General features: G+C 42.4%; 1 protein-coding gene across 3 annotated transcripts in view; it reads right to left on the reverse strand.

Annotated features, from left to right (window-relative positions):
- Positions 1 to 547: 547 nt before the first annotated feature.
- PGM1 (phosphoglucomutase 1) overlaps positions 548 to 23076 on the reverse strand; it is a 68188-nt gene continuing 45659 nt past the window's right edge. For 2 of the 3 annotated variants that reach the window (XM_010833893.1, XM_010833891.1), the window contains exons 7-11: positions 22487 to 22602; positions 10997 to 11132; positions 8000 to 8183; positions 4997 to 5131; positions 1819 to 2484 (exon numbers count right to left, since the gene is read on the reverse strand). In XM_010833893.1, the coding sequence (XP_010832195.1) occupies positions 2395 to 2484; positions 4997 to 5131; positions 8000 to 8183; positions 10997 to 11132; positions 22487 to 22602 (661 nt within the window). In that variant the 3' untranslated portion in view covers positions 1819 to 2394. Of the gene's footprint in view, positions 736 to 1818; positions 2485 to 4996; positions 5132 to 7999; positions 8184 to 10996; positions 11133 to 22486; positions 22603 to 23076 lie in introns of those variants that run through there. The other variant, XM_010833892.1, reaches the window with a different exon arrangement.

The raw sequence follows: 23076 nt of genomic DNA on the forward strand, positions 1-23076 counted from the left end.
AATTATGATCAAGGATGAGGAAGAAATTCTTGAAACTGTTCCAGGGGCCACAGGCCTGAACTGTCTGCAGCTGATTCAACAGATGGGGAGGCAAAAAAGGCTCATGGAAAGCTAGCAAGACTCGGGGTCAATATTCCACTTCTGCCACATGGTATCAGAAAACCTGGGGCAGATTACTTAAGCTTCCGTTGAGCTACAGTTGTCTCAGCTCTAAAGGGGGCACAAGCATGTCTCACTTGGAGGGTTACTAGAAAGCATCTAGCCCAGTGTCTAGGCACTTGGAAACTTTGGTTCTAACAGCCTGTGTTGCCTACACAATCCCTAAGGCACTTATCCTACACAGCCTTCTCTCTGGGTGGGACTTCATTCCCCCAGCCTGTCTCCAAGGCAGCTGGAGGGCAGTAACTATGTGTCACACATCCTTTCCTTCCCAAGGCATCTCACACTCAATGGGGCAGTGTGTGTTTCCTGGCTGACTGATACACTCACGTTTCAAGATCGGGGAGCGGGGGTGGGTGAGGGGGGTGCTAGGCAACAACGCCAAAACTAACAGTCTCTGGCACCCAAGGCACACAGCGAAACCTTTTAATAAGTAAAACATGGGGGCATTTGCATGCTTTTCTTCCACCTGTTAGAAGTAGTTCAGAAGTAGCCAGTCAGTACCAGAGGCTTCCCTGCCTGGGACCATGCCATGCTTCTCCAGTGGTGTGAGCTTGGACAACAGCTGAACCTCACCTGTAAAGTGGGAAAATTTAAAGTACTTACATCGTAGGGTTATTGGCAGCACTTACAGAGTATATGGAAAGCACTGAGTACAGTGCCTGGAGTAGGATTAATTGATGTTCAATAATTACTCCTCTCCATCTCATCATTATCAAAGCTCAGTTCTGTCTGCTGAGCTGGACACCCTTGTTAAATGGTAACACTGGAAATCTCACCCCAGGTAAAGGCCCTGCTGCCTGGGATGGGAATTCCACCCTGGGTGGGGCAGGGGTGCAGAGCTGGGCTGCCTCTCTTGCTCTCCGTACAGCAAGGTGGCTTTGTGAGAAGTGCCTTCCAGACCACAAAATGCATTTCAAATATTTCGATTATAGTTTATGTTTTCCCTATACTTTAAAGTCTAGAAAGAATAGTGTAGGCACAATCCTAGTTCCCACTTGTTGGACAACCTACTGTGAATGAGACACCCTGCCCCAGCTTTTCACAGATCCACTGTTTATGCTCTCAGTGGCCTGCAAAGTTAGAACTAGGTTTCAAGCCCATTTTAAAGATAAGGAGAATGATACTCAAAGGTCATTCAAGGTTTCAAGTGAGATTCAAACTCAGGTCTGTTGGCTCCCAAAACTACGCTTTTAACTACTGAGTTGCACTCAGGGGCTGAATGTAAATGTTCTAAGAGGAATAAGATGCCAATAAGCTCAAGATTTCCAGCCAAATGCTGGTAATCCTGCTCTGAGATTCTGAGAGTTCTGCCTGTCCCCTCAACAGGCAGCGTGGCATCTCTGCACCCAGGGCACGAGGCAGTCTTTGCTATTTAAGATCTCCTGAACACTCTCTTCCTTCCCCTTGTTCCAAGTTAACCATGTTGAGCTTAATTTATCCACCACGGAAGGAGTCAGGGTTTGGTTGACCCTGCTAAGATTTGAAATTACAGTTCTTGAGTCTAATTTTAAACCTAGCGCAGAGAACATTTTTTCCCTAGCTAGGACATCCAAACAAAATACAATACCACCCTCCCCCTCTTAAAAAAAAAAAAAAAATCTGGTTTCTTTCTGAAATCAAAAGAGCATTTTGTAAGAAAAAAGACACACCAAGACATGGTACCTTATTTTGCTTTAATATCCCAAAATACTTGTGTGAATGGGACTATGCTGCAAAATGAGAGAAATCTGTAGACAAGTACGTCTCACTCTGAAGAAAGAGCTGATTGGAGAGAAGGCACCAGAAACTGCGTTTTCCTAGATGACATGTAAACATTAAATGAGGGAAAGGCTCACCAAGGAGAAAGGAATTCTCACTGTCATATCATGGGGCAGATCCTAAGGATGGACATTGGCCTCATAAACTGATGCTCAACCTCCATCTTCCAGTGTAGTGTAAACAGGACCCGGTGCTAAGGAGACAAACACCCACACAGCAGCAGCGCACAAGGGCACGAAAAGGAACCGACAGCAGCATAAGCGCCTGGGTTCTTTCCTTTCTCTTCCCCACATGGCTCCTGCAGGCATATCAATTGGCAGAGCCTTGGAATAGTACCATTTGTCAACAACTGGTTAGTGGAAAAACCAAATCCTAAAAAGCCTGGGTGAATACGCTTTGTTTCTGTCTGTGCTCTTCAATCAGATGACTCGGAGGGCCTGGGGTGGAGGGACGTACCACATCTGGCCTGTCTTCTTAGGTGATGACAGTGGGTGCCGTGCGTCCCGTCTTTTCCTGGAGCTGGGACACCTTCAGGGCAATGGAAATAAGGGGGGCCAACATGACCTGAGGGAGACACAAAGAGAACAATCTTTGCTACCACTTTCTCTAGAGACAGATCCAGAGCTCCAGCCCTGACTTGGCCTCTGAGCTCCAAACCCTCATCTGTGTACTCTGATATCCCCAAGGCTCCTCAAACTCTCTAAGTCTAAAAACAAAGACATGGTTCTTTCCCCACAAAAGAAACCTAGTTCCAGCATTCCCTGTTTCAACAATGTGACACCACAGTCTATCGTATTTAGCAAATAAACTTTTAAGAGTTGATCTTGACACCTCTTGCTCTCATATTCCCATTGTTGAACCCCCAGCATCCTAAGTGACCAACCTTCTAGGTCACCCAGTTCTCCCAATCCCAGTGCCAGAGCTCTCGCTAAACCAAGCCCTCCCTTTTACCTGGAACAACTGTGCTTCCACATCAGCTTCTGCATCCTCCAATTTGTTTCCCACACTCCACCCAAAAATATCATTCCAAAACACAACAACATCACCACCCCCACCTACTTCTCACTTGAAAAAAAAAAGTGAAAGTTAGTCGCTCGGTCATGTCCGACTCTTTGCGACCCTGAGGACTGTAGCCCGCCAGGCTTCTCTGTCCCTAGAATTCTCCAGGCAAGAGTACTGGAGTGGGTTGCCATTTTCTTCTCCAACTTCTCACTTAAGTTAAAAAAAAAAATGAATTCTGCTGTTGCTTAGATAAATAAATATTTTAATATGAAAAAAGAAAACTATGTATCTAGTTGAACTGCTCATTTTATAGATGAGGAAACTGATACCCAAAGAAGTGAAGTGAGTTGACCTGGTGATTCAAGGGCAAAGCCAAGAGTAGTTCATGTTCTATTGCCCACTGTTGCTTTCCCTCACCTAAATCTCCACCAACTCATTACACCTAGAAGAAAGCTGGAGAACCACTGCACAGGTTCACATACCACTTGCCACTCCCCTGGAGGCTCCAACAGCCCCAGTGAAGTGCTGAGGCTGAGTGCCAGCAGCTCCAGAGCAGGAGAAGGCAAGTTCCCACCTGGAAAGAAGGTGCCCCTGGGCATGTGGGCACCCTACATCCTTCAATGCCCTCCCATCTCCTAAGGACTACAGTTCAGATGAAACATCTTTCATTCATTCTTTGTACCTGCCATGTGTCAGGTATTAAGACAGAGAAGCACAACTTCCTTTCTTGCTCTTGCTCTATTATTCTGTGGGTCTACAAGGTAGATACCATTGTTTTTGATTTTAGTTTTAGGGATGTCTCAACACCACAGGGATGTGGCAATAACCGAAACTGGTGCCTGGCCACTGGAAAATCTGAGAAAGTGAAGGATCCTTCCATTTCTCTCTTTTTGTAGTAAAAACAACTGTAAGAGCCACTTTTTCTCAAAAGCTAATCCCATATGTCAGCCACAATATTCTGAACTTTGCTTTCATTATCTCCTTAAATTCCTATAACATTGAGGTAAGTTGTATTCTGCCATTTTACAGACAAAGAAACCAAAGCTCAGAACATTAAAAAGACTTACCCAAGGACACACAGGTATTAACTGGCAGGAACTGAATTTAAAACAAGATCTAATTCCAAAATGGATGCTCAAAAGCACTATGCCAGGGGTTTTCAAATGAATTTCACAGGATTCTAATCAGGTGTTAGAAGGAAAAAGCTTTGTGGGAAAACAGGCATGGTGAACACTATTTAAACAGGCATCTGTACTGCAAGTCCACTCAGAGCTTTAAGGCACAGTGTGTGTTGTGAGCTGCCAAGGGGCTAACCCACCTCTATACTTCCTAAACTGGTTTTGGCTCTGGAACTCTGGTTGGGGAGCAGCTCCTAAGACAAGGAACAAGGATGATGACTGTCCTCCAAGTCATTATCCCTGGCTCCCAGGGTCCCTCTTCACTCTGACATACTCCTGGAGACACTCTGGGTGGGGCTGGGAACCCAAAACACAAGTTGCAAGTCCACTCTCCCATAAAGACCTTTCTTTCTGGGTCATGAAACAGTCTTTCCCTCCCTAACCCCTACTCTAGCTTTCCCTACCCACTACCCCAGCCCTCCCTACCCTGTACCCTGGACCAAATCTGGAATCAGTGTGTGTTCTTCCAGGGAAGGTGACGAGACCTGGCAAAGTGGCAAATAATCACCAACAGATCAGAGCACCAGACTGGAGCTGATTGAAAGTTTAGTTCTCTTGAATCTGCCACTTACCAGGCATGTGAACCTTTTAACTACTGCTTAACCTTTCTGAGCCTCTGTTGCCTTATCTGTAGTAGGGATATTAATAGATAAGAATAAGAGATTTGAGAATGAAATGAGTGTACCAATTTGGATAATGTTTTCAAACAGAGCTTGACAAATATAAAATGCTCAGATAATTGATAGCTATTTTTGTTTTCTGAAGGAGACATGAAGGAAAGAGAGCCCCTCCGTTGGATCATTTGAGAGATGAGCTGTGAGGATGCAGGTGAAATGGAACCACTATCCCCTCCTCCAACAGAAAGAACCAGCCAGGGCTCAGGGCTCGGGCATTACCTGGGGGTCCTGGTAGATCTTGGCAAGATCCTTCTCATAGCTGTCGATGTACAGTCGGATGGTGGCGCCCGCGCTCCCAGTGCCGCTCAGTCGAAAGATGATGCGAGAACCATCTGCAAAAAGGAGCCGCAAGCCCTGGGAAAGATAACAGCGTTAGAAGGGAGAGTGAAGGCTGGAAAATTTTGAGGGGCCCATTTGGAGATCTAGCTTCATCCATACTTGATCAATCATAGGATCTTGAGAAACAGCCTCAGTTGAGCCCCATGGGCCTGCCTTTGGTCAGCCTGTCACTGCATCCAGCCAATGGGGGCTGGCTTATGGAGGAGAAGCATCTCCAGGATCAGGTGGGAGACCGGATCCTGGGGAGGCTGGCGGACACAACATTGGCCTTCTCATCCCACTTCCCTGTGATCTTTGGGCTAGCCATTCCAGTTTGAAGCTTAATAAATAAGTAAATAAATAAGCTGTGGTAGATGGAGAGGGTGGGACGAATTGAAAGAGTAGCATGGAAACATATACATTACCATATGTAAAATTAGATAGCCAGTGGGAATTTGTTGTATGATGCAGGGAGCTCAAACCTGGTGCTCTGTGACAAACTAAAGGGGTGGGATGGAGTGGGAGATGAGAGGGAGGTTTAAGAGGGAGTGGACATGTGTATACCTATGGATGACCCATGTTAATGTATGGCAGAAACCAACACAACACTGTAAAGCAATTATCTTCCAACTGAAAAATAAATAAATTTATAAAAAGAAAGAAGAAAACAAACAAGCTGCTAGATACAGAGAGTCAATGTCCAGATCAGGAGGGAAACATGATCAGAATGGGCTGAAACCAGAGCAGATGAAATTTCAAGTGGACCAGAGGATGGGCTCTTTGCAAAATCCTCATAGACAGCCTCAAAAAGAGGTCAGGGAGCCAGGTGCCCCAAATAGTTGAGGCCAGCTATTCCAACCTATTGAGCAGGATCCAGTGGTCAGTCTCCACCAACACCTGGTGATTCAAAGCAGGGTCCACGTGGGTGCAATGCCAAGCCCAGTCTCTCTCTCCCCAGCCCTCTCTCTTCCCTCTCTGGCCGCATCTCTTGTCCTCAATAATCTTGATTCAGGGGAAAAAGGATGGGGACTCTTGAGGTAAGAAGGCTGGGTGAGAAGTTACTTGAAGACCCTTCAGTCTTGCTAAGTATGTCAGTTCTTCCACAGAAAGAAGTTTGTATGAAGCTGATGATCAACCAAAAGGAAAGATACTACCTCTCATCTACTATTTGTCACCCAATCCCATCCAGTGTTTCATCGTGCCACTCAGCAGTGGAGACGGTAGGTGAAAACCCCAGAGGACCTTCCCAGTTAGTCAGTGTGGGAAGGGCACAGTTAATATCCATTTACCATTTCTTGCTTTCTAGGCATGTACCAGAGTTGGTCTCCTTCCCCACAGCCTCAACCTGAAGCTTCTACGTTCTTTCCACTTGATTGTAGATGCTGTATCTATTTCAGATTTTCCCTCCTCCCTGGTTTTTCTGCTTATAGATCGTGGAGCTGCTGACTTCCTCAGAGCGCAGAGAGCAGGGACTGTGCCCACGCCAATGGCCCTCCCACGCACACCTCACTCCTGGCAGACGTGGGATGCAGTGCAGAGTTGGGGGTTACTTCTCCTAAAGGTCTGTTCTCTCTTTGAAGGCTTCACCACAAAAACTTCTGCTCTGCTCTGCCGTGCCCTTGGCTCCACCCTCCCCTTTCCTACACCCCCATCCCAGGCCTCTCTTTTTCTAATTAGCTCAGACATCATTTACAATCACCCAGACTGGACCCAAAGTTCTCCCAGATGGTGAAAAGGCATAAGGAAAAGGAACCACGGGGCCAACATTTTGAGAAAGGGATACTCCAGGCACCAAGGGTCACTGTGGCCAGGCTCCATTCACCCATCCACTACCTGCTCTCCAAAGAGAGACTTCAAATAAACCCTGCAGCCCAACTCCTTCAAAGCGTGCTGGATGCCTTGAGAAGGACCAGGCCAAAAATCTGGATCAGAAGAAAAAGCTAATTGGAAAGCTATAGCAGAGTCTTATCTCCCTCTTAATCATCTCTGTTTCTATCTTAAAAAAAAAATTTTTTTTTAATGTGGACCATTTTTAAAGTCTTTATTGAATTTGTTACAATATTGTTCCTGTTTTATGTTTTTTGGCCACGAGGCATGTGGGATCTTATTGAATCCGCATCCCTTGCATTGGAAGGTGAAGTCTTAACCACTGGACCACCAGAGAAGTCCCTCTGTTTCTAAATTCTGAGTACATTCTGTGACAATAGCAACAGAACCAAAGAGAGAGGAGCCTGGGCCCGGGTGTTTGTGAGAAGCCTGGAGAAAAGCTGACAAGGCCGCACCGTGGGTGCCCAGCACCCAGTGAGGGAAGCCCTAACAACTCTGTCTCCATCCGGATATTTTCGGGGTCTCCACTGTGATGTACACTGCTGTGTTAGGGTCAGCTTCAAGTCATGTGCTGCAGGTGATAACAGTGAACGTTTCTAAGTTCACAAATGGCTTGTCTGTTTTTTTCTTCCTTTTTAGAAATTAGAATAGATCACAGAAATATCTATAAAGAGATCACTCTCATGCCATGCTGGCATTCTGCTACAGTCTCTTGAGAGAGAGGGAGGAGGTTGAGATCGAAGGCAGCAGCTCTGCATCTTTTTAAGATTCTAGGGCTCTTTTCTGTGCTCACATTCGACATGACCTCTTACATAGAATTCTGGAGAATGTAAAAGTCCTTCTGGAGTCTAGACTAAGCATCCTAGAATGAGGGCATAGGGGTGAGCGTAGAATTAGGGCAGAAACCATTTTACCTACAAGTACCCGTGCAAATCATCTGTGACTCAGCAGAAAGTCACTTGAGAAAACAGGGCAGCAAAAGACAAATGACCAAGAAAACTTTTTCTTTTTTCTCTTGAGATTTCAGAGACCAAGCTCCAAGGACTCTCTCCCATGTACACATAGATCTGTTCCTACCTGATTTCTTGAAATGCTTCCATCCACCGGATCGCTGTACTCAAAGTTATCAATTTTTTCCACGGTGTAAACTTTGTCACCCACTGGAAACTGTTTCCCCACGAAGGAGCGATCAGAAATCAGGGCCTCCAACTCCTTCATCATTTTGTTTGCGCCCTCGGCTTCCACCTCCTCATAATCATACCTGGGAGAAATCACAAAGTTGAGGCTGACTTCAAATCACACCAACGGATATCAGCACTTTTTGCATCATTTGTTTGGCCCTCCCCCCAAACATCTAACTTCAGAAGAAGCTGGCAAAAATATGAGTGTGTCATTCTCTGGGGATGGAGCAGGCCAGGGATGAAAGGAGGCGTTTGGAAGTTTTCAGGAAAGGGTTAGGGGCTTCTGAATGAGCAGAAAACTCCCATTTGGGCTTTTCTACAGAATAAAGCTCTTAGCAGCTTCAAAGGCTTTTGAGAGATGCAATCTAACATTTAATCACCACCTCCGGAGCCCGTAGAAACAAAAGCAGAGTTATCTCTAAAGAAGGCTGCGTGAAGGCACACGTGACTCAGGCACTGCTCTTCCAAACAGCTGGAGCTTCTTTGGGACCCATGCTGGAAGGCTCCCAGTCTGGGACCTGACTGAGGCTGCTGAGATGTTGGCTAAAGAGAGTTCCAGTCTCCACAGGAGCTTCCACGAGTAAGGCCAAGTTTTCACTGACCAAATGAAGGAGCCAAGCCCTAACTCATTCCTTTTTTAAGCCCTAACTCTTTACACCTGGAACGCCTCCCTCCTCTCAGTGAGAGTGGATTCTGATCCACAGTGTTCACCCTGACACAGCAGCCTGGTGTGGATGCAAATGGGCCAAGAGAAAAATCAAAGCATATTACAAATGAAATGCTGTGACCGTGATTTTTCCTCCAAGAATTGTTCTTGACTTCTTTCTTGTGAGGTTAAAGATTCTTACAGGTGTCTTTCCTTGTCCTGGTGGCACACACCCTCTTGAGAGAGTTATTTTTTAGAGGCTCAAGATAGCACAGTCTATATTTATTTGCAATAGAGAAACAAATATATATGTGCAAGATGACACCTCTGAGACATGAGAAATACCAGGGAATTAAGGCCAACTATTCTGGCTCCAGGATTCCATGAATCAAGGACAGCAGTCCCCTTAATCCTGAAGTCAGCTCTTTCCCCCAGTTAAAATGATAAACAGCACAAAATTACAACCAGGTGTTTGTGCTTTACATCTGTGACCTTTGGGTGTTTGAGGGAAATGTTCTATAAATCCTAGGCACAGAGGGGTATTATAATGGAAAGAATCTGGGCTCTGGAATCAGACAGAAGGAGCTATGAATTCAGCCTTTATTGGTTACTAACTGTCCAACTATGGGCAAGTTGCCTCATTTCTCAGAATCTCAGTTGCCTAATCGATAACTGTTTTGCAGCTGATGTGAAACAAGGCATGCAAAGAACACTTTTGTTAAATGAATGGAGGGTAGAATGGAATCTTAACTAACCAGAGATTCAGGTTCTAAGGACTTTGTAATACTTGGTTAGCAGTTATTTAAGATTACTAAAAATATGTTGATAGTTTTTAGATGGAGGCTTCTAACTGATTCAAGAGTGACCCTCTCTTTGAACAAACTGTTCTAATCTTAGTTCATTCTGTCTACTGTTCACTTGTTAACTCATTTATCTATTCAAAGCATATTTATACAATGTCGCTATGAATTAGGTGTTTGGTGATACCATGGAGCACAAAAACAGACATGATCCTGCCTTCGTGATCCTCTGGGCTCTAGAGAGTTCATGACTGCTATTCTGAATTACCAAATTTTTCTGGTTCTTAGAAAGTAGAGATTCTTGCTGTATTTGCCAGGGCTACTGTGTGGCAGATATTACTTATACTTTCCACCAAAGAATAACCTGAGGGAGGAAGATAGCAACGAACTTGTCCAAAGTCGAAAAAAGTTTTCTGATTAAGGAGACCAAGTTGCTTAAGGGTGAATTCTTTCTCGATTATCCAAAGATCATGGACCATTGAATCTGTGATATAGTTTTTAAATTCTCTAGTCTCAACTCACCTATTTTTATAGAGACGGGAACTGAAGTTCAGATAAATTATATCTTTACATTTATTATAGATAAGTAATTTATCTAATATCCTTGCTCTCATTTTTCTTTTCCATAATTAGAATAGTGAGATCCAGGGGAAAAAATCTGTTATTTTTATACTTACTAGGGGAAAGGCAAATTGAAATTAGTGAAAAGCACACTGGAAAAAATGTTAATGCATCTTAAAAATAGAAATATGTATAGTACAGAAGACTTACTAACTATTCAAGTATTTTGTCCATTGAGAAGCCCCAGTGCCTGGCCGAAAGTAGGTACACAGTCAGTATTTATTGAATCAATGAAAGAGGCATTGACAACTACACAGCCTTTGGGGACCTATTTTAATGAGTCAGAAAAGTTGATTTACTAAGCATAATTGTTTCCATAATTTCAGAAAAAGTTTCCATATTCTCAGTGTCTCAGAGTTTATAAAACACTTTCAGACTCATATTTCATTTAATCCATTCAATAGCTAGACTGCTATTTCCATTTCTACGAATGAGAAAACTGAGTACAGAAAGAGGTTAAATGACTTCCCAATCTACTAGGGGGCAGAAATAAAATTCTAATCCATTTTTCTGAATCCAAATCCAATGCTATTATCATGCCCATCTGATAGGTACATTTAAAAGGCTGACAAAACATTCATTCTTTTGAATAAGTTAACTAAAATTTTTAAGCCTTGTTCTTTATAGCTAACATAAAAGTTGACTTCATCTCAACCCCAACTGAATTGTTTTAAAAATCCCCAATAGATTTAAAGATCCCCAATAGATAGAAGTGAATGAACTGAGGTTTTATTAACACTTAAGACAGGAAAGAATTTGTACACGTGAGATTTCTCTCTGCTCACTTCCCCGCACCACCTCTGTTCCTGGCCAGGCTGTGGCTTACCTGGTGAAGAAATTCCGCCCATACTTTTGCCAGTGATCTTTAAGAATGTCCTCCACACTCTGTTTGCGGGTGGCTAGGATGGAGAGCCAAGCGAGGACAGCCCAGAGACCATCTTTCTCACGGATGTGGTCAGAACCTGGTGGGGGACAGCAAGCAGCTGTGAGAAGTGTGACTTCTCTAAAATACTTGAGAATAAACTCAATGGTAAACATGATCCAACCAAAAGTCATAAAATTTTACTGAGAAACCTGCATACACAGAAGGAACCACTTATTGAATAAAGCCACAAACTACTGAAAAAAAGTTCATGCTTTCCTAAGTAATTTAGAAGTTTAAGGCAAATGCCAATAAAAATGTCAGTGGAATAACTTGGTAGAATGTGATATATCAATTATGAAGTATGAATTTGAGGGGGAAAAAACAAAAGAACATGACCATTGTGAATTTTTAATAATTAAAATAATTAATTATTGTTCGTGCAACAAAAGAGAGTACCCGGAAAGAGACCAAACACATATGAGACCTGAATAAATGATAAAGGTGTCACTTCAATGCTGTAAGAAAGAATGGATTACTTTTTAAGTAGTTTTTGTATAACTAGTTAAACAGTTGGGAAAAAATCAGTTTTTTCCCTATAAAATACCATGCCAAAAAGAATTCCAGATGAGTTATACATTAAACACCATGCCAAAAAGAATTCCAGATGAATTATACATTCAAATATAAAAACTAAAAACCTTTAAATACTAGGATATATACATATATCCTATACACACACACATATACAACTGTTTTTAATCTTAGAGATGGCAAACACATATAAATTCAAAATTCATAAAGGAAAAAGTCTCTCTAGTTGTCTACTTAAAAATTAGCATTTCTATCAGCAAAACTACTATGGATAAAATTAAAAGGCCATTGACCAACTAAAAAAAAAATTTAAACATTTGCAAATAAAGTAGATGTTTAAAACAATATAGAAAAAGCTCTTATATATTAAGGAAAAAGCAAAGCCTCAACAGAAATATAGGCCACAAGAATATAAATAGGCAATTCATCAAAAAAATGAATACAGGTACCTGATTAATACAATATTTATATATATATATATATAATAATATAATATTATTTTTAAGAAGACAAATTTAAGTTAAAGCCACGATAAGAAACTGCTACTTGTTTGACAAATGGCCACAGATTTAAAAATGAGAACACCTAATATTAGGGAAGGTATAAGGAAAATGGGATTCCAACATGCTGTTTCCAAGAGGGTTACAGTCCTTCTAGAGAGCAATTTGGCAAAAAATATGAAAGCCTTAAAAATTGACCTGCTTGTGGATCCAGGAACTCCAGTTCTAGGACATCTTTCTTTAACCAAAAAGGATTTAGTTAAACAAACCATGGCACATCTGTCTCTTGCTGAGGTCCTTGCTAAAATCTTGACTGAAAATAACAAAATAGCACATTTGGATGTACTTTATATGCATGGAGGGGTCTTGCCAGGTGGCACAGTGGTAAAGAATCCGCCTGCCAATGCAGGAAGAACAAGAGACATGGGTTCAATTCCTGGGTCAAGAAGATCCCCTGGAGGAGGAAATGGCAACCTGCTCCAGTATTCTTGACTGGTGAATCCTATGGACAAAGGAGCCTGGTGGGCTACAGCCATGGGGTCGTAAGAGTCTGACATGACTGAGCAACTGAGCACACACACACACACATACACACTTATGCATGGAACCCTTTTCCAAGAACCTGATCTGGAACAGAACTCTCATTTTTTGCCTTTAACGTCCTTATTCTAAAAATAAAAAAAGCAAATGATATTGAGCTCCACTTTCTGATTTCTGAATAGGATTCAATACAATCCCTCTAATAATGTTTTGCATATGATCATGCCTTGAATTCTTCATGTGCCTCTCTGTCCTTCTTGACTTCTCACTGGGTCTTATTTTCCTTAGAATTATGCCACAATGATGGCAATGAGGCATGAAGTAAGTTTGTTTCCTTCCTCTCTTCATCCTTTTAGACCCAGCTCAAATATCTTCTCCAATCTAGCTCCCAGCTTCCCTAGGCGGTTATGACCTACTTGCTACCCACTCCAGTACTCTTGCCTGGAAAATCCCATGGACGGAGGAGCCTGGTAGGCTGCAGTCCATGGGGTCATGAAGAGCGAGTCGGACATGACTGAGCGACTTCACTTTCACTTTTCACTTTCATGCATTGGAGAAGGAAATGGCAATCCACTCCAGTGTTCTTGCCTGGAGAATCCCAGGGATGGGGGAGCCTGGTGGGCTGCCCTCTATGGGGTCGCACAGGGTCGGACACGACTGAGGCGATTTAGCAGCAGCAGCAGCAGCTCTTCTTATATAACAAGATTGCTTAAACCTGTGGTGCAGCACCATGCTTGCTCCTTAAGCCTCAGTAATTAATTTATGAGCATTTCACACCTCAACCATGTATTTCTCGGAGGCATCTCTTATTTACCCTTACATGGAATATATTAAATAACAGATTGTGAAGGAGCACATGAATGAATTAATCAATTAATTAATCTACTGCAACATCTTCTCTCTTTTTTGGTTCATAAAAACACACAATTTTTTCCTCCCCAAAAGAGTCTTTCTAAGACACCACTTTTAGAGACAGTGGTTCTCAAAACCTGTATGCTGGCAAAACTACAGATATTAAGTAATACTTTTAGCACATTAAACAAGAAAATTACAAATGTTTACCTAATTTTATTAGCTATGGACTTTTATTTGCTTTTACTGCTCTTTCAAGCAACAGAGAGTTGGCTCTCTGGCTTCTACAGCTTTTGCAGATGATGATATGCTTTGGCAACAGTTTACCCTCAGCAGTAAGATCCTGGCAGCTACTTCTGTATATGAGAATTCATGACAGAAGTGTATAGCTTGGAATTATTTGTCTGTGAGCCCCTAAGTTTGTTTTTCTTTATTCTGTCCTTCCTTCCTTTTTGTTTTCTTTTTCTATTTTGGGGGGAGGGGGAGACTCGCTGAAAGCATAGTGGGCAGTATTCCTTTGTGCTTTTCCTGTTCTAAGAATTAGCTTTTTGTGTAGACATGAAAATAAAATCTAAAAATCTTACCCAACTTTAACCAAGTTACTCGGAGATAACTAAATCACACACCTAATGTTTTTAAACAAAATATCTGCCTTGTATAACATAAATAAATATTATCTTCCATTTACACAATCTCCAGTCTCTTTTGAAAATTCTCATTAATCTCACTAATCACCTTGGATATATAAAAATGCTGGGTACCTCTGACTAATACTTAAGAAGTCTGGGTAAATTTCATTTTCTTTAGAGTTCTAATGAATGATGACAGTTACTAGTGAAAAAAAGGCAATGGTGTGTAGATGTGTTTCTCAAGCTACTATTGTTTTTGCAGGTGTGGCAGTTTTGGGTCAGTGAAAAATGCTTTATATTTAAGAATCAGAAAACCTGAATCTGAAACTTACTTATAAACTGCTTGAATTTGGACAAATCATGTAACTTTTCTGAGCCTCATTTCTGAGCCTCATTTCTGAGCCTCATACAGTTCCTTCAACTGTAAAATGGGAGTAATGCCACCTTTCTCACACAATTTTAAGACTCTTCTGTGAGAGAGGATGAAAATCTTTTATAAACTATTAAGTACCATGCAAAGCAGGCAAATTCTTTACTGTCTGCACCACCAGGGAAGCCCGAGTACCATATAACAGTTGAAACCAATATAAGGTACCATTATGAATAAGGGAAAAATAAACTTTTAGGGAAAATTAATACTCTCTACTATCTCATTAAGCTTTCAAAAATAATGTCCCTTAACTATACATACTGGGGAAGAAAATGGAATATAACCTAATATGCTCTTTTTTTCTGTGCAATGGGATTACAGTGTTTTTCTCTTCTTCCCCAATTTTCCTATTATATGAATTACTGGTATCATTTTTTAATTTAAAAAAAGAAGACGCCAAGCCCACTTAAGTATAAGGAAGGGGAGACACTATCAGCAAGCACCGCTAGTCCTAACTGCAAGCTTTGCTTCAGGTCTCTTCAAACTTGGTCCAGTTCAGGGACCAGCTAAGCCCGTGGGGATTCTGCCCTTTCAGCATCTTCAAACACCTGTCACTCGACTTTGGCCTAATCAGCACCTTGTGATATGTATAAACTCTGCTCAGTCAGAGCACACTCTGGGTCCTAGCCAAGAAAAATGTCAACCTTTGCTGAGGGAGCCAAGCGCCAACAGTTCAGGGCTTAGGTTTCATTTACCGATACGAACACCTCAGGAGAGCCCAGGCTCCTGCTGTTGCCAGGCCACGGTCTGTGGATGGGCCATGACAGCTGAAAAAGAGCTCCACAGAGTTCTCTGGAAACCTGAGCATCTGCCTGTCTCTTTCTCTGACCATCTCTATTTCTCCTTCCATCTCCTAAACATGCTGTTTTCTCTGCCTGGAAATTTCTGCCCCACATATAACTATTAGCCTGGCTAACATCTGTAACTACTTTCGACTTCCGTCTTATCCAGGGTGCCTTCCTTGTTATCCTCCGTGTTTACCTCTGTTCTATCGCACCCTGTCTGTTCTTACCCCACCCTACACTATGAGTTGTACCTGGTTCATGCTTGGTGTGCAGTCAGCTCTCAGGAAGGGTTTGCCCGAAGAACGACCAGACCCCAGCTGACTGACCGGTGCTCCAGCAGACCTGCTCTGTTCTCTTTGGCTTCTACTGCACAGATGACTTCCCTCTGAAAGGGCAGGAAAGCGCCTCAGAAAGCCTTTTCCACACTACTCCCGCCTTCAAGGGGAAGCTCCCCCTTGGCAACCCTCAAACTTTCCATTTAGCTATTTATCCTGCACTGCCTCATCACTGCCCCTAGAATTTCTGTTTCCTTTGGAGGAAATTGGTAAGTACTTGACAGGCAGAAAATGTGTCTTAACCCAAACTCCATTTTACACTCAACAAGTATGAGTCAGTGTCTACCATGTTCTAAGGATATGAGAAAACACTGAGATGAGTGAGACACGTTCCTTGCCCTCACAGATGAGCAAGATGGAGAGCTAGACATGCAGGTAACAGTTTAACAGAGTTAGTTATAATTAGGGTATCAGCCCAGTGCTGTTGGAAATAGTCTGTCTAGGAAATTTCCCAGAGACAGGATGTTCTAACCTTCCTGTGGGGAGATTTACCTACAGGAAAATGTACTCGAAGGTATGTAAATTAGAACAGGCAGAGAACTAGATAGAAAAACCTAATCCCCTCACCACAAAACCAGGTTAGGTGCCCTGAGTATACAGTCCCTGGCACATTCTGTACTTCAGATTCTATTGCTTTGCACCTTGAGATAACCTGGCCAGGGTCTGACTTCCTTCCTCAAATGTGGCCTCCATGGAGCCCTCCACAGGGAAGCTGTGCTTACCACTGTGTTCCCAGAACCTAATTCAGTATCTGGGACAGAGCCAAAGCTCAACAAACATTTGAGGAATGAGCTGATGAAGTATAAATATGAAGGGTTTTTCACAAGAAATTAAAATTAAAGGAAATTTGCAAAGCATGAATGCTGTACTTCTTTAAGAGACCACTCCCATATAATATATATCATCTCTAGAACCTTTTCAAGATGAGATGGGAGAAAAATATTGCTAACCTCTAGACTGGGCCAGATCAGAATTTACTGGCCTATTTCCATATGATACCAAGTTACTCCTCAACCTGGTTTCCTATCCCTCTATTCCATGCCCCCTCCCTCCTTTTCCCAAGGAAGAATTTCAAAAGCAGTGACATTCTAGTTTATTCAGTGACTTCACGTTTCTTCCCGTTTTCCCAAGAATTCAAGATTTCCCTCTACCATTGTGTATAAACATGTGCATCATCACCCACAATTCAGGAGGAAAATAACTGTACCATGAGGTCAACCAAAAATAGGAAGTTCACCCTGTCCCGTTCTGGTACCATAACAAAAACACCTTCATCCCTGGCATTTGTGACACTGATGAGTGTCATAGCCTTGGTGGCCACACTAATCATGTGAGACAGTCGCTGTTTCTCCACCATGAACAGACTACCATGTACTTGGTAAGAGTAATCTTACAGCTTGTGCATTTAAATGCTAGTGATTTATTTTATTTGATGAGCCAGTTCTTGTGAAGTCTGACTCTTTTGCACCTCTTTGCAAGTAAATTTCTCCTTTTCTTTTATAAAAGGTCATCTTGTCTTGCAAAGACCGTGGGTCCTCAGCTCTGTACTATGGAGTAGAGTGGTGCTGAGTCCCAGCAAGAGTCCCAGATTCTGCCAGAGGTGAGTGTCTAAGCAGAGGAGCACCAACTAGACACTCATGACTCCATCAAAACACAGGAAACTACACTGCATAATGTTTAAAGTCCTTTCCTTTCCTACACCAGGGCTCTGGTTTGTCTGAATGGGGGGTGCCAAGTGAATAGTGTGTTCTCTCATTCATTCAACAAGTGTTTGCTGAACACCTATTATATTCTGGGATTTATACCAGGCTCTGAGGATATGGTGGAGAACAAGACAAATATGACTCCTGTCCTCATGGAGCTTACAGTATAGTGGAACCAACAGACATTAATCAAATAATTGTAAATACTTGTAAAATTACAGCTGTACTATGTTCAAGGAAGGAGAGGTGTGTGGTGCTGTGAGATCTAATAATAAGGGGATTTGACCCACTCTGGAAAGTTAGGGAGGCTTTCCTGAGAAATTACCTCTACTCTAACTTAGAAAAACACATAAATAAATGACCTGGCACTCAATTAAGCTATAGAATTCACATACTTCAAAGCTTGTAGGATCACTAACGTCCATCCTGAGACACTCTGTAAAGGAACTGTTGGAAACATTTGCCAACAAGGGACATAGCAGGTGGAATCTAACTCCTCTCTAAACAAGTAGATCAGAAGTTCAGTTAAGTAAGTTCAGCTGCGCTCACTCAGCAGTGGTGATCCATGGCTATGAGCCTGGCTTTGTAAATGTTTTTCTCATAAATATTATGGAACAATTGTCTTTTTTTCAAAGAGAGAGAGAACAAGTTTGTGGATTTTTCTCAGGATGAATCCTTTCTTTTGATATAAAAGATATCAAAGGGAAGATAAAACCATGGTTGGCACTTAGTATTTGATGATGGGTTAATAAATAAATAAATAAGAACAAGCCTTAACAAGGAATAATTTAAAGTCTAATGCCTGGGTTCAAAGAAATCAGTTCCACAAATGTAATCTGGGGACTTTTCTTGGCAAATGCTACTGAGTAGAAGCTTAAAGGGGTATAATTATCTACAACATTAAATGAGCTAAACAGTGTTATGAAATGTCCAAAAAGCTTACATAAATGAAAGTCATATCAAGAAATGTACAGGGTCCAGTTCTCTAGAAATAGTCATCCATCTACTCTCTACTTGTCAAGTCAGCCCTGGAGGATTTGGGCTCAGTTCTAGACATGATCTTCTATGAGGGGCACTGGTGAATGGGGAAACATTTAGAAACCAGTGCTAGGTATATAAACAATATGAAGTGAGGGATGACTGGAGGACTAGGCATGGGTGGTCAGGAAAAGAGAGGACCTGAGAACTGCCCTCCGGTATCTGAAGGCCTGTCACGCGAGGCAGGAGCAGCCTGTGCACCCTGTCTTCAATCCTGTTCCCAGCCAGTCAACACCTAGATGGTGACTTGGCCCTAGGACTCTGATTCGCCTTGCCCAATGCTATCCACATGGGTCTGAGGGGCAATGTGTTACTAAACATACCACAAAAAAGAGATATTGCAGTTAACAATGTTTACATAAAACCATGCAAACTGGATTCCTTATGGCAGAATGTTTTGGAATCTTCAAATGATAATATCATCATGAATGTCCAAGACAGAGAGGTGTATTCCAAGTTTTCTGATCTTCATGGAACTAGTATCTTTCCACACATCCAAACACACAGGAAGACCTTGTTCTAGACTTTTCTCTTTTCATTAGGCTCAGCACTGGAATAGGTACATGGAGTCAGGAAACCAAAGGTTTAGACACGGTACCTGCCTTCAGTGACAGCTTCACCCATAGGGAAGAATGACTGATCCCAAGCCTGCACTGGATAACACTGAGGGGATTTCACAGGCAGAGACCACCTCACAGGTCCAGTGGGTAGTCATCTGGCATCCCGTGGAGTAATATGGCACCATCCATATTTTATGAGGTAGGACAGAACTAAGCAGTAGCCTTGATATCTCTGACCAAAGACCTAGACCTTGGGAAATCATGTAGCCTTTTTTGTAGACATTGTTCAACCTCCAAACTCATTCTTGCTGCTGCTGCTAAGTCACTTCAGTCGTGTCTGACTCTGTGGGACCCCATAGACAGCAGCCCATTAGGCTCCTCTGTCCCTGGGATTCTCCAGACAAGAACACTGGAGTGGGTTGCCATTTCCTTCTCTAATGCATGAAAGTGAAAAGTGAAAGTGAAGTCGCTCAGCCGTGTCCGACTCTCAGCGACCCCATGGACTGCAGCCTACCAGGTTCCTCCATCCATGGGATTTTTCAGGCAAGAGTACTGGAGTGGGGTGCCATTGCCTTCTCCGAAACTTATTCTTAATACCCTCCAATTCCATAAGCCAATTCATTACCAAGAAGTAACATCACTTCCTCAAGGGTATTAAATCACTTAGAATTTTGTCACTGGGCATCTCAAATTTATTAGCTCATTCTGCCCACCCCTTTTATACAGTTCATGAGGTTCTCATGGCAAGTATACTGGGGTGGTTTGCCATTTCCTCCTCCAGCAGATGCTGAAGAGATCAAGAAGAGATGGAAAGAATACCTGGAAGAACTGTATAAAAAAGATTTTAATGAACCAGATTACTAAGATGGTGTGGTTAGTCACCCAGAGCCAGACATTCTGAAGTGTGAAGTCAAGTGGGCCTTAAGAAGCACTACTGTTAATAAAGCTAGTGGATGTGATGAAATTCCAACAGAACTATTCAAATCCCTAAAAGAGGATGCCATAAAGATTTTGCATTCATTATGTCAGCAAATCAGGAAGATCCAGCAGAGGCCACAGGACTGAAAAAGGTCAATTCTCATCCCAGTTCCCAAGAAAGGTAGTACCAAAGAGTGTGCTAACCATTGAACAATTGCACTCATCTCCCATGCTAGTAAGGTCATGCTTAAAATCTTGCATGCTAGGCTTCAGCATTATGTGAACCAAGAACTTCCAGATGTACAAGCTGGGTTTAGAAAAGAAAGAGGAACTAGAGATCAAATTGCTAACATTTGAGGGATTATATAGAAAAAGCAAGGGAATTTCAGAAAAACATCTATCTCTGTTTCACTGACTACAATAAAGCTTTTGACTCTGTAGATCATGACAGACTGTGGAAAGCTCTTTTAGAGATGATAATATCAGACCATCTTACCTGTCTCCTGAGAAACCTGTATGTGGGTCAAGAAGCAACAGTTAGAACCCTGTACGGAACAACTGATTGGTTCAAGATTGAGAAAGGAGTACGACAGGGCTGTCTGCTGTCACCTGTCTGTTTAACCTATACACTGAGCACATCATAAGAAATGCCAGGCTGGATGAGTTCCAGGCTGGAATCAAGATAGGTGGGAGAAACATCAACAACCTCAGATATGCGGATGATACCACTCTAAAGGCAGACAGCTAAGAGGAAACTAAACAGCCTCTTGATGAGGGTGAAGGAGAAGAGTCAAAGAGCCAGCTTAAGACTAAATATTAAAAAATCTACAGCCGTGGCATCCAGGCCCATTACTGCATGGCAAATAGAAGGGGCAAAGGTGGAAGTAGTGACAGATTTCCTCTTCTTGGGCTCCAAAATCACTGCTGACAGTGACTGCAACCATGAAATCAGAAGCTGTTTGTTTCTTGGCAGGAAAGCGATGACAAACCTAGACAGTGTGTTGAAAAGCAGAGACATTACTCTGCCAGCAAATGTCTGTTTAGTCAAGGCTATGGTCTTCCCAGTAGTCATGTATGGTTGTGAGAGCTGAATAAGGCAGAATGCCAAAGAATTGATGCCTTTGAACTAAGGTGCTGGAGAAGACTCCTGAAAGTCCTTGGGACAGCAAGGAGATCAAACCAGTCAATCTTAAGGGAGATCAACACTGAATATTCACTGGAAAGACTGATGCTGAAGCTGAAGCTCTATATTTTGGTCATCTGATGCAAACAGACAACTCATTGAAAAAGTCCCTGATGTTGGGAAAGATCAAGGGCAGAAGGAGAAGAGGGTGTCAGAGAATGAGATGGCTGGATGGTATCACCAATGCAATGAACACGAACTTGGGCAAACTCTGGGAGATGGTGAGGGACAGGGAAGCCTAGCATCCTGTAGTCCATGGGGTCACAAAGAGTCGGACACGACCGGGCGACTGAACAACAACAACATCTACCCCATCCTAGGATTTATAGGAAAAGAAATCAGCCTTTTATTCTGTTTAACCAGCATGAATTGCAACTCAATGGCAAGGCTGATAGATTTTGAATTTTTCTTTGACAAAGGGTGGAAGAATAGTACTGAGGATCAAGAAGATTGGTTCTTTTACTTCAAAATATTGGGTAGAGGCAATAGGAGGAGAGGAAATATGGCCACTGAAGTACTTTGCAACCTGGCTGCTGGAGACAACCCTGGGGAAAGGGCCACAAGCCTGAATGAATGTTTAGAAAAGAGAGAGACTGATGTAGGATGGGGTCATTGGGAAGGTCATGGAAGTGGGACTTCAAGTCCGTACTGGAAAGGCATAGAAAAGGAGGGAAAGCATGTGTTATATGGCAGAAACCAATACAACACTGAAAGCAATTACCCTTTAATTAAAAATAAATTAAACTTTTAAAAACTTACAAAGAAGAAGGGAGAACATGGAAAGTGGGGTCTAAGAATCGTGGGACATCCCCTAAGCATACCATGTTCTACTCTTTCATTGCACCACAATTTACATATAGAGCTTCATGGCCAATTTCTTGATTACCTAGCAACTCAGTTCCACCCTAATGGTCTCCCTCCACATAACCTTGATAAATTACAACCTGTTGCTACAGAAAACATATGCCTATTAAAGAAGAAGATTTAACACTGTGGTGAAAACGTCTCTTAAATAAAAACGAAAAACTGACTCACTCCACCATATTTCTTCCTAGAAATAAAAACATTTATAAAGGTTTCCTTGACCACTAAGGGGAGAAAAATGTGTTTATCATTCTGTTTAATCCCCACAGACTCAATGGCCACGCTGCCCAAACTTCCTGCCTTGGTAGATGTGATCCTCCGAAAGTAAAATTAACCCTCCCCAGTGGAACGTGCTCACTGCTTTTTCAAATGTGTACACTCCATCAGGGTTGTTATAAATAAGCTGTATCTTGATTTAGGACATATCAGCTACCGTTGCTATTTCAGTGCTGCTTTAGCAGTCTAAGCTTTCACTGCAAGTAGCATTTACAGGGAAAAAAACAGCTCAAGGCTGCATACTTACCAGTCCCGAAGCTCTCCTCCCCACAAAGGGACAGTTTGCTTGCATCCATCAGATTCCCAAAAAACTTCCAGCCAGTTGGGGTCTCATACAAAGCGATCTTTGTAGCATTAGCCACCCTTCAAAGGCATGAAATCAAAGTTACATCACAGCAGGACTGCTAGGGTAGCCATGTGAGGGATGGAAAATAGCAACCGTTATTGTAATCAAGGGTTCCCACTTAGCATTGCTCAGAGGTACACATAATTCTAAGATTGGTGGAAAATTGTATGAAAAAACTCGTGCACAATGGGCTATTATATGTGGAGTCAGAGGAGGGGGAGCAGAGTACGAAGAAAGAATTAATTCAGGTCACTGAATTTAATATTTTAGAAGAAGTAACAGTGGCAAAATGGACAAAACTGTTTGGGGGGCTATTTAAACCCATGTGTTTTGGATACAGACAGCATTTATAACCATTCCGTAATGAACAAAACAATGATGTTTCGACGCACCTATAATTATAGAGCCAGAAGATATTGGGTCTGGAAGGTCAGTATTTCACAGAGAAAGAAACAGGACCCAGAATGTTACGTGACTCAGTCCAAGGTCAC

This window comes from Bison bison, unplaced genomic scaffold (assembly GCF_000754665.1).
Source record: "Bison bison bison isolate TAMUID 2011002044 unplaced genomic scaffold, Bison_UMD1.0 scf7180017863957, whole genome shotgun sequence".
Lineage (NCBI taxonomy): Eukaryota > Metazoa > Chordata > Mammalia > Artiodactyla > Bovidae > Bison > Bison bison.